This window comes from Miniopterus natalensis, chromosome 21 (assembly GCF_054644295.1).
Source record: "Miniopterus natalensis isolate mMinNat1 chromosome 21, mMinNat1.hap1, whole genome shotgun sequence".
Classification (NCBI taxonomy): Eukaryota; Metazoa; Chordata; class Mammalia; order Chiroptera; family Miniopteridae; genus Miniopterus; species Miniopterus natalensis.
In genome coordinates, this window is record NC_142101.1 from 12,115,801 (window position 1) to 12,134,569 (window position 18,769).

The 18,769-nt window shown below is 37.7% G+C and overlaps 1 protein-coding gene across 6 annotated transcripts in view; it reads left to right on the forward strand.

The window, feature by feature from the left end:
* The first annotated feature begins 404 nt into the window (after positions 1-404).
* The window catches only part of CDC42BPA (CDC42 binding protein kinase alpha), a 145,261-nt gene continuing 126,896 nt past the window's right edge, over positions 405-18,769 (forward strand). For all 6 annotated transcript variants that reach the window (XM_016201428.2, XM_087828890.1, XM_016201421.2 and 3 more), the window contains exon 1: positions 405-1,381. In XM_016201428.2, the coding sequence (XP_016056914.2) occupies positions 1,204-1,381 (178 nt within the window). In that variant the 5' untranslated portion in view covers positions 405-1,203. The remainder of the gene's footprint in view (positions 1,382-18,769) is intronic.

Consider the following 18,769-nt stretch of genomic DNA (forward strand, 5'->3'; position numbering starts at 1 on the left):
GGCTGCGAGCCGGGCTGCGGCAGCCTCCGCTCTCCTCAGCCGCCGCACCAGTCCCTCCTCCGGCGCCTCGGCCGCCTCCCTCCGCGCCGCGGAAAGATGCCCTTAACCCAGGGGTGTGAACAAGGCGGAGAAGTAGCTGCTGGAACCTCTCGCGCCGCCGCCGCCGCCGCAGCTGCTGCCGTCCGTGTCCTTTGAATCCCGAAAAGCACCCCCTCTCCAGGGCGTCGGGAGCCTCGGCGGGCGGCCGCGGTGCGGGCGTGAGGAGACCGGGCGCTCTGCCCGGCGCGGCCCAGCCGGCCGACCAGCGACCACCGACATGGAGCGGGCTCGGGCGGCCAAGTAGCCGCTGCTCCCGGAGCCCGGCGCCCGGTGCCGCCCGCAGCCCGCGTTTGCAGCCCCGGCCGCGCCGCCAGCCAGGCCCCTGGGAGAAGACGGGAGAAAAATGAAGAGTTTCCCATCGAATCCGTTGCAAATGGGACTGACTGCAAAGCCTTAAAAAAGCAGGAGCTCGGGAGGAGAAAGGAAAAAGCCTCCTCCGGGCAAGACTTGGCGTGCTCCGGGCCGAGGGGCTGCTTCAGGGACTCGCCCCCTCCCTTCCCGCTGGAGAAATTGCCGCTGATGCATCATCCAAGCGGTGGTTGGGAGGATTTGCAGCCGAATTTTTGGTTTTCCCTCCCCCTTACATACATTCTGGCTCTTTCCTCCCCTTTCTGTTTTCCTTCTTCCTGGGAAGTGAATTGCTGATGCCAATCGGACTTAATTCATTAACGACGCAGCCGGATTCGTTTCAGGATTATGTTGCACGAGTTGAATTTTGAATGAAGGAGAAGAGCTGTGTGTTTTTTTTCGTTTGTTCCCCCCCCCCCCTTCAAAGAAGTGTTGACTCTCCGGTTCGTTGTACTTCTAATTATTATTTTATTTAAATCTACGACCTAATTGTATTCTTTAAAAATGTATCAAATGTATATTTTATGGTAACTGTCCTTCAAAATATATGTATATGTGCGGAATTGAAGACGCTTCAGCTAAGCGAGGGGAACCGGCGCGTTGGATGTTTAATTCAGCACCGGCATTGCGTGACGGTTGTTTGAATAACAAGTGGTTTGTTTTTAAAACCACACCTTTTAAAATTTAGGTTCAAAGGATCATAGTAGAAGTCGTTGATAATAATTGAAAGGAAAACCAGCAGAAATCGAAGCCACCATGTCTGGAGAAGTGCGCTTGAGGCAGTTGGAGCAGTTTATTTTGGATGGGCCGGCTCAGACCAATGGGCAGTGCTTCAGTGTGGAAACGCTGCTGGATATACTCATCTGCCTCTACGACGAATGCAATAACTCTCCGCTGAGAAGAGAGAAGAACATTCTTGAATACCTAGAATGGGGTAAGTTTGTATTTAAAAAAAAAACAAAAAAACCCTCTCTAGCTCGGCATTATGATTTAATTGTTACAGAGAGTTGTCATGAGTAAACTCTAATGAGTATATAAACGTGTAATATACGGTATATAGTATGCAATATATTATATATGTTACCATGACATATGGTATATTTAAATATATATACAATAAAAGAGTAGACACCAATCATTCAATCATTTTTTTTCTGGTTTTCGGTGAATATTTTCCCTTGGAATACAAACCAGGCTGCTCAGTCAGTCGTCACGAATTAATGTGGAATTTACGAGAAAGAACTTCTGTTTTCAGGTTAGCAGTAAGAGCTTTTGAGTAATTCTGTAATGGGCAAAAATGGATGATTACTGGTGGTGTAACAGACATTCGGTGGAGAGGTATTTATTAGTTGGCAGCATTCCTTCCCAGACTTCGGGAATCACTCTGGCAATGGGAGGAGATATTCAGATATCTTACGTCAACAGGAACCTGAAGGTAGTTTATCAGTGGGTTTTATTTCATCTCCATTTAGTGCAAGCAAAGGAACTACTAAGCATGGACTTTGCATAAATCGTCAGGTTTGCAAGATGACACGACATAAATGTTTAAAAATTTTGTGATAGTAGTTGGGAGAGAATGTTTGGGAGCAGCTCCTGCCCGAAAGTTTGATTTTTCTCTACACTTAATTCATATCTGAAATGGTTAGAGTTTTGTCTTGTCTCCTAAGTATATATAAATATAGATATGATTTAGAAGACCAGCTGTAATGTGGATCAGTGATGAGAGCAGGCGCTCCCATGTGACCTTCAAGCTGTATCCAATGTTACCTACAAGTCCATTCAAACGCCCAGCTGTTTTCTGTTGGAAGCATGTACATCATCACCCACACCTGTATTGGTACATTGGCTTTTGAAGGATAGCAGCCTCAGTAGTACTGTATTTTGTACCTTTGTAATGCTAATAATTTTAGTTTGTTGGAAAGTTTTGATACTAAAATGTCTTTGTTCCCAAGTAGGCTTTATTTTCCTGAAGTAAAAGTCAATTGGTGATTGTTTTGTTTTATATTTGAAATTTACTGAAAGTTAGTTTGCCAGGTAAATCACTCATTCAAGGTTGCTTACATTTATATATATAAATGTGAATAGAATGGTTATTTGAAACAATACCAGACTTGTACTGGGAATGTAAGAATTCTAAACCATCTTTCAAGTGACTTCTAACTTAAAAGTGAGACAGTTTTGACTTTGGTACTGGTTTTGTATGTCTCTTATTTTTGTGTGTAAAGTAAAATGTTTTATAACATAGTTTTACATCCCATGTTTTATAAGTTTAGAAATATTTTAGTGCTTTGTTTTTTTTTGAGATTTAAAGAAAAGTTTTTGGTACTTTTAGAGTTAGAATTTCAGTTCTTGAATTATGGTTCAAGAACTCACTCTAGTCTATGATTATGATTGTCATTTAACCTCTATTCTTTTGCATCTGCAAAATGATGGGAGAACTCTTTTTACGTACCAGTAGTAAATATAATTTTAAAATTATGACAGAAGAGAAAACCATATGCTCAATTACCTTTTGGTATTAAGAGTTTACATAGTAGTTTTATGTTCTGAGAGATTTTGCTGTGCAGTATTATCGGAATAATTGATGTATGTTTTCCACCAAATATATTTCCTTGGACTCTGTTTTTTATATATGTATTTAAAAAACTCTTGTTGTACATATTTAATTTAAACCAAACAAGCAAAAAGTCAAGTAGGTTTTTGGCCAAATACACTTTATTACTGTATTTTAAATTCAAACCAGGGACTTTTCACAATGTAAAACAAATTAAGTTTTAGTAGTGTGCTTCATGTGTTGTCCTTTTAGAAGTTTGAGACAAACAACATGACAAAAATGTACAGCCTTTCAAGTCAACTTCTATTGTGTTTTTCAGTGAACCAGACCAGAATTTTTAAGGCATTATTTTGCACCTTTGGGGCTAGGCAGTGTCAGTTAAGTCTCAGGCATTTTTAAGTATGAAGTCTCGAAAGTGGGAGTTATTGACCACAGAAGTTTGGGTAAAGAGTAAGAAAAGAAATGTAAGAATGGAGAAGCTGTCAAGAGATGTGTCATAAATAATAGTATTTACTATCTTTAAGTTATTTGAGAATTTAGGTTATTTAAGAATGCCAGTCTCTTCAATTAATTTAAGTATTAAAATAGGTCAGCTGCTCTTCATGTATGAATTGATTACTACACTTTGGAGAAAAGTCCAATTTTTTTCTCAGTGTCTAGAATTATATAAAAACAATTAGATTAAAGAAGTTTCCAGATAGTGACTGGACCTCAATTTAATTTTTTAACCTTTTTTTTTGGGGGGGGGGGTTGTAATGGAAAATTACAGTGATTGTTTGTTGGGGTTAAATTTGATAATTTAGGTTTTGCCTTAAAGTGATAGTTTTTAGTTTGAGTTTTACAATATTCAATATTTGCAACAGGAGAGCAGTAGTTAAATACTCTGTAATATATGCTGTGTGTTTGTGTTTGGCTCTTTATATTAACGAAAGTGTCATCTAGATATTCCTTATTTTTATGCTGATAATAGGTTATTTTTGAAAACGGAGTCAGCCACGATTCTGTCTGCCTTAGTTTATTTCTATCATTTTCATTTTATTTCTAATTATGGTCCATTTCACTTTTATATTGGTACAGTTAATGTTTTGTTCATTATAGCATCATGACATTAAGAAAACTGGCAATTCAAAATGATATATATATTTGACAGCACTCCTTGCTCTTGGTGCTGATGACTTGAGGGAGAAGATAAGTAGAGCTCCAGAAAGGAAGAGGGGATTAAACCCATAAGCAGTAGAGCAAGGGGATCAGATTTCCTTAAGGCCATAGGTCACTTTTAAATTTAATATATATTTTCCAGTTATATCCAATAAGACTCGAAAGACTATGTTTTGTTTCCTTTTTTTTTTAAGTTGTTGAAATGATAATGGTTTGTATGTTCATTATATCAGAGTTTAGATGTGAGTAGTATGACTCTAGAATAAGTTACTATAGAGCTGTAAAAGTAAAAATAACTTTTATGTTATAAACTAACTTGCTAGGAATAATGAAATTCATTATTCATTGACTTGGTTTCCCTCTACTTTGAAATGGGAAATTGGAATTTTAGGTAATTCTTTACCAACTTACTTAAAAAATAGATGTAAGATAGTATTACTCAATACAAAAGAAACATTGTAGGTATCTGTATGTGGATAACTGGTTCTTGATACTTTCTGGATCTTGGACTTTGTAACATTTCATTTAAATTAACCTTAAGTAAGAGTAATTTTATAGCTTATTCAGTGTATACACAAACACATGCTAGTCTGACTGATTAATAAACTTGTTACTAGAGTACATCAGCAGGTACTGTGGTTTAAACTTTTCCTTTCATTAGCATAGTTTTAAAGATTATTCACATTTTTTTCATGTGTGGGTCAATTAAGTGAGGTGATGATGGCTTGATGAGAAGGATCTGAATCTTTTCTAGGCTATTTTGTTCATTTCTGCTGTTCCTCATTATTAGCTTTTCCTGAGTAGAGTTTACTAATCATACCTAATTGTCAACATGTTCATTTAATGTAGATGATTAAAATTATTTTTATTTAAATCTTCAATAAGGATCTTTATGTCATCAGAAATATAAGTCTGGCAGTTACTTCCTTTACACTAGCCACCTAATATTCTGTTGTAAGAAGAATAGTAAGTACATACAGTGATTTGATTTAACAGCACTGGCACTTGGTAGAAGCATGCTCAGTAAGTGGTGGCTATTTTCCATTTCTTTTCTGTTTTTAAGAATCTATTGCTCTATGAGTGAGAATAGGGATGTCAGAATTAGCACTTTGAGAATTTTAGGGATTTATTTCATGTGGAAATATAAGGCATACATTAGCATAGCAGTGTAAAAACAAAAACAAATAGCATAATATGTTGCAAATTTTATGAAATGTCCCATAATTCCTAGGACTTGATTAACATTACATAGTAAGCCCAGGTTATTTAATGGTAAAATAACTGAACTTGGTACAAATTAATATTTTATCGTGCTATTCTATGGCAGTCAAAAAATTTCTTCCCAAACCTTTTTTCTTTGGCACACTTACTGACCGTACATTGTATGCACAGCTCATTGTTTTTCATCCCCTTGGTTTTGGTTAGTTTGAAAGTCCAACCAACATTTAAAAAATTAAATAGACTAGAGTAGAAAATATCAAGTACATCCTGCGTAGAAAGAGTAGTATTAGGCACAACTCTTGTGTTTTCTTGTATTTCTTACCGTAGATTGGGATCGAAAGAGTTTGAAACGTTTTAGTCTAGATGAAGGTAAAATATGTTGACTGTTTAACAGCGAAAAGGTTATAGATATAGGTCCTTTTTTCAAAAAGCACAGTCTGATGGATTTAATGACGGGAAGAGAAGGAGATTAGGTAGGGACAAGATACTTGGCGGGGGGTATGAGGGAGAGGAAGAATAACATGAGCATAAATATACTGTTTTCCTGAGTTGCTACTTCGGTGTGACCTGCACAGGATTGGGTATTTTTTTTTTTTTTTTAATATATCTTTATTGATTTCAGAGAGAGGAAAGGAGAGGAAGAGAGAGAGAAACATCAGTGATGAGAGAGTCATTGATCGGCTGCCTCCTGCAGCCCCCTGCTGGGGATCGAGCCCACAGCCTGGGCATGTGCCCTGACCGGGAGTCGAACCCCAATCGCCTGGATCCTAGGTGGACCCTCAACCGCTGAGCCATGTCCGGCCGGGCGATTGGGTATTTTAATTCAGAAGAACTTAATGGACAGAGAAATTAACTTCACTCCTTTGTGTTGGATGGTTCATTTCCTTTTTCCTTTTCTGGCTTTGGGCTCTTGGACGTTGACTTCCATTGATTGTCAGAACTGTGTAAGCTTGAATATGAGGAATAACCATATGACCTATAGGCATACTAATAGTTTTTTGGTTATATCTTCTAGTTACTCCACATGAACTCTTAGAGTAGATGTAGGTGAGAAGTATTTGCTAGTTCATAGATTTTTCTTATCCCTTGTTGTTGATGAAACTGCTAGTGAGAGGAACTTTGAGTTCGATAGCTAAGACTAAGAATTGCTCAGCTGCTTTTACTATATCTTAATGAGTCAAGAAGTTCTTTCCATAATGGTTTTTGAATGACCCCTCTATTAGTATAGGTCATCCCAGACATGAATGGCTGTCTTTTGTTGTCACTGTTTTCCAGATCTAGGGGATTTCCTTTTCTTCCCCTTTGATGCTGATCTGAGCTCTAGGATTGCTGTTCCCAGCTAGATGCTCCATACTTCTCTACAGTGTCCACTTTTTTTTTTTTCCAATTAATAGGTGGGGAATGGCTAGCCCTCTGTTGTCTAACACCCCTCCCCCATTCTAGTGCTGCTTTATCTGCTGCTTTAATAGAGCACCATTTTGGCTTTCATGATAACAGAAGGCAGAAGACCTGGCTCCCCACTTTTCAATCTCAATATTTCTTCCTTAATTGTTCTTCCTATGAACTGTTTGCTTCTATTTTGGAATCAGGGCTTCTTCACTCTAGGCCCCTCCTTGGTTTCAAAATGTGTTCTGGAAATCCATGGGATATTAGTAAGTGCTTTGGGGGTGGGGGTGGAGAGGGGAAGGTTTACATAGCTAAATAAATTTGGGGAATTATTTTAAATAAAATTAAACATTAAAAATACTGTAGGTTATCCTAGAATTATAAAGTTTATATGCATATGGAACCTTTTTTTTTGCATAGTATCTGGAAGATGGATGGCAAGTGTTCCATGGAACACCCTTTGAGAAATGCTCTTTCAGTATGAAGTCTTGCTGTTCTTTGTATCAGGGTTCTAAGAGAGAATCTTGAGGGAAACTGGGATACTGTGTGGTTTAGAGAATCCAAATCTGAATAAGTTATATTTTACTTAGTGGTTGTGGATTTTTAATTGTCTTCTGTGTGATAGTCATAGGAACTGAAAAATAAACTTAATCATAGTAGCACAAGAGTGATGCTGGTGAAAATTACATTTAGGAAAAGCACCCTATAAAGCAGACTGAACTTAGATATAATAATGAACCAGTGCTGTTGACCTATAAAATCCTTGGAATTACTGAGAAGTTTCTGTTTATGTCCTTTTCTTGCTCTAATTAAACTTGCTTTTCTAGTATAGGCATTCATAAGTACAGAAATTCTCGCTTCATAGCTTTAGTTACTATAATTGTAACATGTTGCAAAACTATTGTTTATCTGAAACAATTTTATTCATTACTTTGTTATATTTAAGTGAAGAAGATCATAGACTTAGGCAACTTTAGAATCCATTATAATGTTCAGTATTATTTTGTCTGAGGTTACAGTTTGTAGCTAATTTGTTGCTTTCAGACTTTTGGTCTAGTGTGGGAACTTTACTATTATTTATAACATTGTATCTGTGAAGCTATGGCTATTATTTATAACATTGTATCTGTGAAGCTATGGGTTTTAAGTGCCAGCACTTATTATTTGTTGTATACAGGAAACCAGAAGATACAATACTTGTATTGAAGAGATAAACTGTATATAATTGGTGCTGCTTTAGCACTGTGTGAAGAGTTAGAACTCTGTGACTACTATAAACTTCTAGTATTTGGGTGGCAGATAGTAATAATAGAGGTAATTCAACTTGTTTGTTAAAAGACTAATAACTTATAGGGGGATAAATTAGTTTTTTCTCTCCTGATATATATTTATTTTTCTCTTTAATTCTTCCCCATTACCACCATTTCTCTTACCCCCATTCTAACTGCACTGCTTATGGATGAAAACAATCTTTTAAAAATACATGTGAGTTCATTTATGTGTAATCATATAACTTCTGGTTTTATTTCCAATTGCTTACACATCATTGTAGGCTTAATCAATGAGGAAAAAAACACCTATTCAGTTTACTCTATTCAGTTTGATAAAACTTAATTAAATTTACATAAGTGGAATACTTCAACCTGAAATATTCCTTTTCTAAGCCAACAGTACTGATAAAGATCAGGGCCTTTGGAATCAGACTGACTCTGGTTATTAGCTGGGTAATTTAAGCAAGTTATTTAACCTCTCACATCATTAGTAAAAAATGGACATTATAGTAGTAGTTTATTTTGCCAAAAGGTTGAAAGTTGATTTAGTATTTTTCCTTTTCTGGTGATTTATAGTTGTATTTTGTCAGCTTTTCCCCCCATTCCATTTTTTCTGAGGGCTTTGTAAAAGCAGTGTAGTTGTCCTACAATAAGAATTCCATCCTTAAATATCTGGTTTACTGGGAGTGGCATGCCTCAAGTTGATTCAAATATTATTAAAAGCCATCAGGCATTTATTTAGAAGTGTTCTGTCCTAAGATTTAAAAAATACTTGTTTGAAAAGATTATGAAAAGCCCACAATGGCTAACGCCCCATTTTGAGATTGTATTGCCAGCTATGGCCTTGCCCTGACCAAAAATCATAACTAAGAAACATTTAAAACCAGACTAAAAGCTCGGGTATGTGGTGAAGCTGAAATATAGATATAATTATCATAAAGCTCTTCCCTGTTCCATACTTATAAAGATTTTCCTCGAGTTTATAGTTAAAACCACAATAATATTTGCAAGTGTAGTGGGATTTCTGTTTCTGCCTTTTTGCTGCATGCCTCTGTAATGTGTCACACCATCTCAGACTGTTGCATGCTAAGCTGACAGTGTTCTCCAGGAGTCCATTGCTGTGTTACATTACTTGAGGTTGTGACTAAGTGATCATACTTGTTTTGCCGGTGTTCCTGTGGTAATCCCAATTAAGTACAGCAGGTCTTAAGTACAGAGAGTGGAAGAGGGAGAGAGAGAAAAAAAAATTGATGTGAGAGAGATGCTCACATTGATTGGTTGCCTCCCGCACGGGCTCCGACTGGGGCTGGGGATCGAGCCTACAACTGAGATATGTACACTTGGCTGGAATCGAATCTGGGACCCTTCATTCTGCAGGCTGACACTCTAACCACTGAGCAAAACCGCCTAGAGCTCTTCTCCAGTCTTAATGTTAGGTCTCATGTCTGTTCCTGAACCAGTCATTGCCTCGGTACCTGAGCTGTGTAAAGGAAGAGTAGATAAAACTTAATATTAGGATTTTAAGAAGAGGGAATGAATTCTAGGCAAACTACAAATGGTCTCCACTCCAGTTGATATTGTGGTTTACAATTTATTTATAGCACTTTCTTTAGGAATTATTAGTGCTACGGTAAAGTTTTATGGTGTTCTTTTCCCTAACCACCTTTAAGTAATGCCTTCTCATGTGGTTTTGATTTAAGTATTCTGAGCCAGTGTTATTGTGTAGAAGAGAGCAGTGGATGCATTATAGATACCTCTAATTAAATTTTAATTTTAAAATTGCAAATGGTAATTAAAATGATACTTTTCTCATCCATGCCATCTTTTGTTGGCTTACCCCTCTCTGAATGCCTATAAAATTTGTTTATGGTGTTCATTTGACAACCAATTGACTTTTCTTGGATTATTAATTGTCTTTTTATATGTTACACCAAGGATCATCTCTCATTGTATATCTAACACAAATTCCAGTATATCTTTATTGTTAGTGATATCTGCAGAGGTGTGGTTAGGAGAAGGTCTGTTTAAAGTCAATTTAATTAATATTTAGTGTTCACAATAAATATAAGTCTAATGGAGGTGTGGAAATTATTATGTATATAATGGAGTGTGGGAACAATAAAGACTAACAACATGTGGTTCCTGTCCTCAAGGAGTTAAGCAGAATGTAAGTGTATTAAAAGAGGCACAGGAGAGAGGTTACTATTGATAAGGAGAGGGGGGAGTGGGCAAGAATCGGTCATGGAGGAGACATTTGACCTAATCCTAAAATGATAATGTTTTGTGAGAGATAGGAGAGGGCATTCTGGATGGAAGGAAACAGTGGAAGGCAGAGTGTGGAGGCAGCAAAGCTCAAAGGCATGTGCTTGGAGCAGAGTGAGGGAATAGTGGGAAATATGGTTGGAATGATTAATTGGGGCATTTCATTTCAGCTGGCTTATTACATAATTTGAATTTGATTCTGTAGCCATTGGGAAGCCACTGAATATGTATTTGTTTTTAAAGTAAGGAGACTTGGAAATTGCTTTCTATCAAAGCGTAACTAGCCTTAAGATTTGTAGTCTTCTGTTATGATAGAATGTTTTGTTAGTATATGCATTAATTCATTTTAACAAATATTTACTTTATACGCCTTCTTTGTGGTAGGTGCCAGTTTCTGGAGATACAATAATGAACAAGACAGGCAGGGTGTCTGTTATTGTGAAGCTTGCATCATGATTTGGGAGAGTCACGAAATCACCATGTAAATAAATAGGATTATTTCAGATATTGGTAACAATTATAAAGAAAATAAGCATGTGACATGACAGTGTTTTGGGTGGTAATTTAGATTGGTTGGTCACAGGATGAAGTCCATGTTTTTGGCCTGAGGAGCCAGATGAATGACAACAGCTAATATTTATTATTTACTGTGTGTCAGGCACTGTGCAGTTTTCATGGACTGCCTCATTGAGTCATCATCTAAAGAAGGTAGCAATATTCCTGTTTCACAGATGACGAAGCTGAAGCACAGGTCTGCATTCTCATAGCTAATAAGTGGTGGTGTCAAGATCCAAATCATTTGATGTTAGAGCACACACTCTTAGCTGCAATTACTCAGCTGTACTGCCACCACTGAGATAGCATTTTATGATGGGGAGGACTGTGGGTGGAGTGAGAATTAAGAATTCTTTTTTGGACATGTTAAGTTTGAGATAGTAGGCGGTTGATGTACAAACCTGAACATATATTAGTTATTGGGTAGGGTAGGACTGAAGATATAAATTGCAGATTCATCAGCTTATAGGTAAAGCCATGGGACTAGATGAGATTTCTTAAAGAAAATGTGCCAGTTGGAAGAGAGAAGGGCTAAGAATTGACTCTTGAGGCCTCCAGAATTTAGAGCTTGAAGAGTGGAGGCAGAAATGGAGCGTGGCCAGTGACGTAGAAGAAAACTAGAAGATTGTCAGGAAGCAAAATATGTTTCAGAAGAAAGGAATGTCACATGTTGTGAATGTAGCTACATGCAGGCAGGAGTCCAGATGGAGTCAGTTGAGGAGCAAATGGAAGCGAGCAGAAGCCACATAGATCGCTCTTTAAAGAGGGTCCAGTGTGATGGGAATAAAGAAATTTGGTGGTAGTTAGAGGAGAACATGGGGTTTTAAGTATGAGGGAACATTATGGTTGATGCAAATGATCCAACAGGAGAAAGACATTTAGGGAACATAAATACAAGGGTTGGGCTTTGATGGGAGCAGGGCACTTGCTTTTTTTTTTTTTAATAGGCAGAGGACAAGGTTATAGATACAGGTAAGCTGGCAGATTTTGTGGTGGGAAGATAAAGCAGTTCACTTCTAATTGCTTCTATTTCAATAATGTTTAAAAACAAAGTAATCTGCTGAGAGTACTGGTAGGTATTGGGATTATTGGAAATTTAATGAGAGATGTGTGTGTCAGGGTCCCCAAGACCACTCCCAGTTTAGGTGCTTCACTAGGAGGCTGGGGGGCTAGAGCTCTGAACCTATTATTAAAAATGATAATTTGCAGCCTGGCCGGTGTGGCTCAGCAGTTGAGCATCGACCTAGGATCCAGGAGATAGAGGTTCGATTCCCAGTCAGAGCACATGCCTGTGTTGCGGGCCCGATCCCCAGTGGCGGGCATGCAGGAGGCAGCTGATCAATGACTCTCTCTCACTGATGTTTCTGTCTCTCCCTCTCCCTTCCTCTCTCTGAAATCACTAAAAATACATTTTAAAAAAAAAATTCAGAAAATTGCTGTTCTCCCCTTAAGAATACTAATATTGCATTCCTAAGCAGTATTTACTTATTTACTCTTTATCAGCAGAACTCTTTTTCTGACTGATTGCTCTGGTTTTACCAAAACCAGTACGTTCTCCCTCGCTTTTTTTTATTAAGGGTGTGTCTAGCCCTGGGTTATTTGTGAATTCCTGTCTGGGCGAGAGCAGAAGTTCAGGTCTCCTGAGTCTCTGGACAGTGCTCTATCCTACTCCTTTTATCTGCCCAGGCTTTGTTCTCAAACTCTCAGTTGTCAGACTTGGAACACTTGTTAAAGCTCTAACTCTGGGTAGAGGGTGCTCAGGGCAGGGCCTGAATGTCTCACTCACCCTGGCTTAGTATCTGCTACAGGAGACTCACCAGCTGGAGGTGGGCAGGCCTGTGAGCTCTGGGCTGCTTCTGGGGGTCCTGGGATGGCAGATTTTGAGGGCTTCATGCCTACTGGACCTTGGGATTCAGAACAGGAGCCCAAGGTCCTCCAGAATCACAAGGGCTGGTACGAGGCTGGTGACCCGTGGCTGGCTGGCCGCTTCTGTCCCAAGGTTGAGGAACTACTTGTCCTAGTGAGACCTTTGAGAGCTGTGTTCTAAGAAGCCCTGGAGTTCCCCCAGCATGTCTGGGATGGGAAGTAGGGATAAAAAGGGAGTCTGAGGGACTAGGGCTCTGAACCTACCTGCCAACCTCCACCTGGTTCTGGGCAAAAACCAGAGCAGCAATTAAGGAAAAAGAGTTCTAATGGTTAAAAGGATTTCTGGGGAAAAAAAAAAATTTTTTTTTTGACTGCAGCATTAAAGGAATTTTGATAGGGCACCAGACTGACTTTCCCAGTTTGGTTTGGCCTGGGTTCTCCATGCTCACACGTGCCATATTGTTTTGGGGTATGGAGGACTGGAATTTGGGAGAATGTGGTGAGGGGGCAGGCAGTAGGCCTGGCACTGTATCAGGTCTATGGACTAGGCACTGGACAGCTACTAATGGAACACTGGCCACTAGTAGCAGCAAGTCTGTCCCAGAGAACCTCAGAGGCAGTTCTGGTCCTGAGGGACAGTTCGGACATCCTGAATTGCTGTGCCGAGATCCATTGCCAGCAAGTGTATCTTAGAGTGAGAAGTGAGGGAGGGCCAAGAAAATGATCCCCAGCTAAGACAATCCTCCTCACATACTGCAGACAATCTCTGTTTGAAAACAGCCTCCAGGATGGAGTCCATTTTAAAAATAGACATTTTTATTGATTTTTAGAGAGAGAGGAAGAGAGAGGGAGAAAGAGAAACATTTACAGCTGCCTCCTGCATACCCCCTACCTGGGGTGTGGGTGGGGTAGGCTTGTTCCCTGACCAGGAATGGAACCACCAACCTTTTTTGGTTCATGGGATGATCCCCAACCAACTGAGCCATACTGGCCCGGGCAGGATGGAGTTCATTTTTAAGGTATCATCATTCATTTACACCCCAGAGTCAATGAACTAAAATCAGATTAAAAATTTTTGTTAAAATATAAATTGTCAATTTTACTTTTTAAAAATGCCTACTAAAGCTCAGGATTATGATAATCTAGTGTAGTAGTCTTCAAATCGAGCTATCTGTACCATGCATGAAGACTTACCAAGCCCTGGCCTGTTGCTCAGTGGTTAGAGTGTCAGCCTGTGGAGTGAAGGGTCTTGGGTTACATTCCCGGTCAAGGGCACGTACATCGCTGCATTTCGATCCCTGGCCCTGGTTGGGGCACATTTGGGAGTCAATCCATGTGTCTCTTACACTGATGTTCCTTTCTCTCTCCTCCCTTCCTCTGTCCCTGAAAATCAGTGAAGAAATATCCTTTGGTGGGGATAAAAACACAAACGACTTCCCAGGGACACGACGCACATGTAGTTTTATGGGAATCAAATTCCAGGTTCTCAACTTCACTAAGAATTCTCTTCTGAAAACCAACTGAGGACACTCTGAAGCTTGTTAACTTTCTTTTTCCACTCCCATTTCACAGTTGCCCACCTCCAACTTTATCAAATAAAGGCATATTTCTTACCTGTCTCAAATCTTGCTGTGGTGCATTGCTGTGGGTTGTGAAAATCTCCTGAGTGCAAAACAAAAGGGACTGTTTGAAAATGCGTATCTCCCCAGGGGAGGGCAAAACAAAAAGAGCTTCTATAAAAAGTATCGAAGCAGGTGTTCTATTTCACTAGCTTACAAACTAGTGGCAAAGCTCTATCATCTATCTTTCTGAAAACTCTGAAGCAAAACGGTCGATACTGGGCTATGTAATAACACATTCATTTGAATTAAAAATTAAGGTCAGATTTTTTCTAACAGAAAAAAGTCTTATTTTTGCTGACTCATTTGACAGTGGGAACAGACTTTGCCATTAGATTATATGGTAGACACTTCCCATAAATTTTTATAAATTCCAGGTTTTGGGGATGGAATTCTATTTAAAGCACATATGCAATATGTTGGAAATTACATCATTTACAACCATTAAACCTATAATTAAATATTTGAACTATAATTTAAAACTGTTCAAGGGAGTACATTTTTCCAAAATCTTTGTAGAGACAGTATGTGAACAAAAATATGTCATGACCACTTCTATAGTGTTTGTAGAAAAAGGCTGGGTTATAGACTCAATCTGAGTGGCCCAGCTTTGAATCTTGTCCCTGACAATATTGACTTTAGAAGTTACTTTAAAAAACACTCAACAGTGTTATCTAGTATATCTATTCTGAGTTTTCTAAGAGGTTTTAAGTTTTTTGTTACTTTATTACAAGTAAAGATTGACTTTTATCATTTATTTGCATTTGTTGAGATAATCATACGACTTTTCATCTTTGTTCCATAAATGTAGTGATTAACATCGAAGTTTGGATATTGAGTACATCTTGCATTCCTGGATTAAACCCAATTTAATTGTAATGGGACATATACTACTGAACTTGATTTACTAGTGTTTTGATAATGATCGTTTGCATTGTGTACACAAGATAGTTTTTTTACGTTGTCTGTAGAAGGATTTGGTAACAAGAATATGCTGGCCTCATAAAACAAGTTGGAAAGTATTCTCTCATATAATGCTGGTATCATTTCTACCTTAGATATTTGAAAGTTTGGAAGAATTCAGTGACAAATCTGTCTTATCCTGGAGTTTTCTTTCTGGAAATAAATTATATAGTATCTGTATTTATTTTCTCTGAGATTTATTTTCCATAAAACTATTAAATAGGGGTTCAATTTCTTATGAAATACAAGATTAAGTTTTCTATTATTCTTTGTTTCATTTGACAAGCTGAGTTTTTACAGGAATTTGCTCACTTAATTTTAAAATTTATTGGCATAAATTTGTTAAAATAATAAATTTCTGTTGAATCTCAGCATCAGTAATTGTGTACATTTATGTCTTCTCTTTTCTTGATCTTTTTAGAGATGTGTCAATCTTGTGAACCAATATTTTGTAATGTTGATTTTTTTCTATTTTTATTTTACTATTCTGTTTTAAATACTTTCTAATTTCCTATTTCTATTTTATTTTTGAACTGTGAGTTATTTAGAGGTATGTTTTAATTTCTAATGTTTCTTCTGCAGTTGTTGTATCTGTGTCCACTAGACCCAACTTGTTATTTAGATTGTTCAGATTTTTATCTGCTTCACCTATCAATTACTCAGAATGTGTATTTAAGTTACCTATCTTGATGGGGTATTTGCCAATTTTTCCATATAACAGTGTCAGTTTTTGCATGTTATATACTTTGAGGCTAGATTAATTAAGTACATACGGTGTAGAGTTACTGTATTTTCCTGATGAATTGTTCCTTTTATGTAATCACAATCATCATCTCTAGTGAGGATTTTGCCTTAGAGTTCCCTCCTTTTTCTCTTATTGATATAAAAAAGTGTAGCTTTATTTTTGGTTATTTGTCTAGTTTATCTTTTTTATTTTTTATTTTTTGTTCTTTCTGTATTGTGTTTTTTGTTTTTTTAAAAGCATATAACTGGAGTTTTCTCCCTCAGTGTGAAGTCTTTGTATTTTAACTGTAGTATGCAGGCCATTTACATTTATTGCAAGTAGAGATTTGTTTGGACTTACTTCTCCCATCCACCCCCCCTTTTTTTTTTTTTTAAATATATCTTTATTGATTTCAGAGAGAGGAAAGGAGAGGGGGAGAGAGAGAGAGAAACATCAATGATGAGAGAGTCATTGATCAAGCCTGCAACCCAGGCATGTGCCCTGACGGGGAATTGAACCCCAATCGTCTGGATCCTAGGTCGACGCTCAACCGCTGAGCCACGGCCAGCCGGGCAGCCATCCACCCCTTTATTTATTTATTTATTTATTTATTTATTTATTTATTTATTTATTTATTTAATATATCTTTATTGATTTCAGAGAGAGGAAAGGAGAGGGGGAGAGAGAGATAGAAATATCAATGATGAGAGAGTCATTGATCAAGCCCGCAACCCGGGCATGTGCCCTGACCGGGAATCGAACCCTGATTGCCTAGATCCTAGGTCGACGCTCAACCGCTGAGCCACGCCCAGCTGGGCTCCACCCCTTTTTTAAACTCTTACTGTATTTATTTTTTCATATGTTTTCACTATCTTTTAGATTAATTCAGTATATTTTTCTGAACTAACTTCCCTGTTCTTGTTTGGATGACACACACTCTTTCTTTTCTCCCCTTTTTTTTGGAGGTTATCCAATTGAAACTTCCACATGTAAGTTATCAAAGCGTTGTCTTTTATGCTTCTCCCAAGGATCTTCTTTTGTGACTCATAATCTCATTTTCTTTTAATTGGGAGGGAGAGATCTGATTGGGATAGCTTGAATCAAATATCTCCTTCTGGGTCATAGCTATTGTAAGGTGTGGGAGAGGGGGAGAATTTTAGTAGATAATTGGCCATTGGGTTCCCCTCTCTTTCTTCTTACACCCCTTCTGCACCATATATTATTGACTTTTACCACCATATATTAATGCCTTTTTATCAGAAAAACAGAATTGCTACAAACCCAAGCGTATCTAATTTTATAAACTTTCTATAACACTTTTTGTCACAAAATCACAGTGGGGGAAATCTCTTCCTTCTTTTCTTCTTCCCCTCCACCTCCTTGTTCCCTTCCTCCCCCTCCTCCCCTTCCCCTCTTTTTACATATGTGTGTATTTGAAATCTGTAAAAGCAAGTTCCCCCACCCCAACTGGTCCTCTCTCTGTGACTACGCTGTTTCAAAAGCTTTGGTCATTTATGCCTTTTCCCTTGTTCTCCATTGTGCTTACTTACCTTCTGGAGAATTCCTAGGGGGCTCTGAATGTGTTTTCAATGTTCCACAATTAATGAGCTATGCCCTAACAGTTAATGGGGGTTCAGGACCACGGACAGATGTATGTGCACCACCTGTCTCCCACCCCAAACGTTTTAGCAGGCTAAGACATTCTTCTGACGTCTCCAGTGTTTATCATCCTTTCAATTTTAAGTTGAACTCATTTTCCTCGATCACCTTATAGCGAGGTCTTGCCTGTTTGAAGTTTTCATCTCATCTCCTTATAAAGTGTTTTTCTTACCAGTACCTTTGAGTTAAATAGTTTTGTCTCCATAAAAAACTAAGAATTAGATAGATTAAGAAACTTATCCTACATTACACAGCTATTCAATAATAGTTAGGTTTGAAACTCAGGTTTTTCAGACTGAGAAGACAGCTCTTAATTCCCTGATATACTTCATTTAAAGCTTTTAAATGTCTTTTAAATCAATTTATATTTAAAAATTATTACACATTTGCTCCATTTTCTATTATAGTGCTCTTTTTTCTTACTACATTGTAAGAACTCTTTGAATTTTAGGGATAGCAACCTTTTGACCATCATAGCTTACAAATATTCTCCCTGTTTGTAGTTTATTTTAATTTTAAACTTTAATACAGTATTCAAAAAATATATAACTTTCAAACTTTGTTAAATCTTTCTGTCTTTTTCTTTCAGGCTTTTGCTTTTGGCCTCCTGATAGAAAAGTGTTTCCTTATCCCAAGAACATAAAATTATTGTATTCTATTACACTTATGGTATACATAGTTTGTTTTTTAAATCTACCTATGTTTGAACTGATTCTTTTAAAGCATGTTTTAATAGCTTGTAAGGTAAGATCCTTTGTATTTCTTTTTAAGTGTTTCTTGGCTATTCTCTACATTCTTATGGATGACCTTAGAATCATTTTGTTAAATTTTCTTTTCCTCCCCAAAGTCTAATTGAGCAGAAGTGGTTAAGTAATAGATGAAGTGACCAAACTACTTTTTCACTTTTGTCATATTATAAACATATGTAATAGGTTAAGAAACATATCCTACATTACATAGCCATTCAATTATAGTTAGGTTTGGAACTCAGGTTTTTCAGACTGAGAAGACAGCTCCTAATTCCCTGATATACTGTGTATGTGAGATTTTCTTAGTGTTTTTTCCTGCTTGAGATTCCATGACT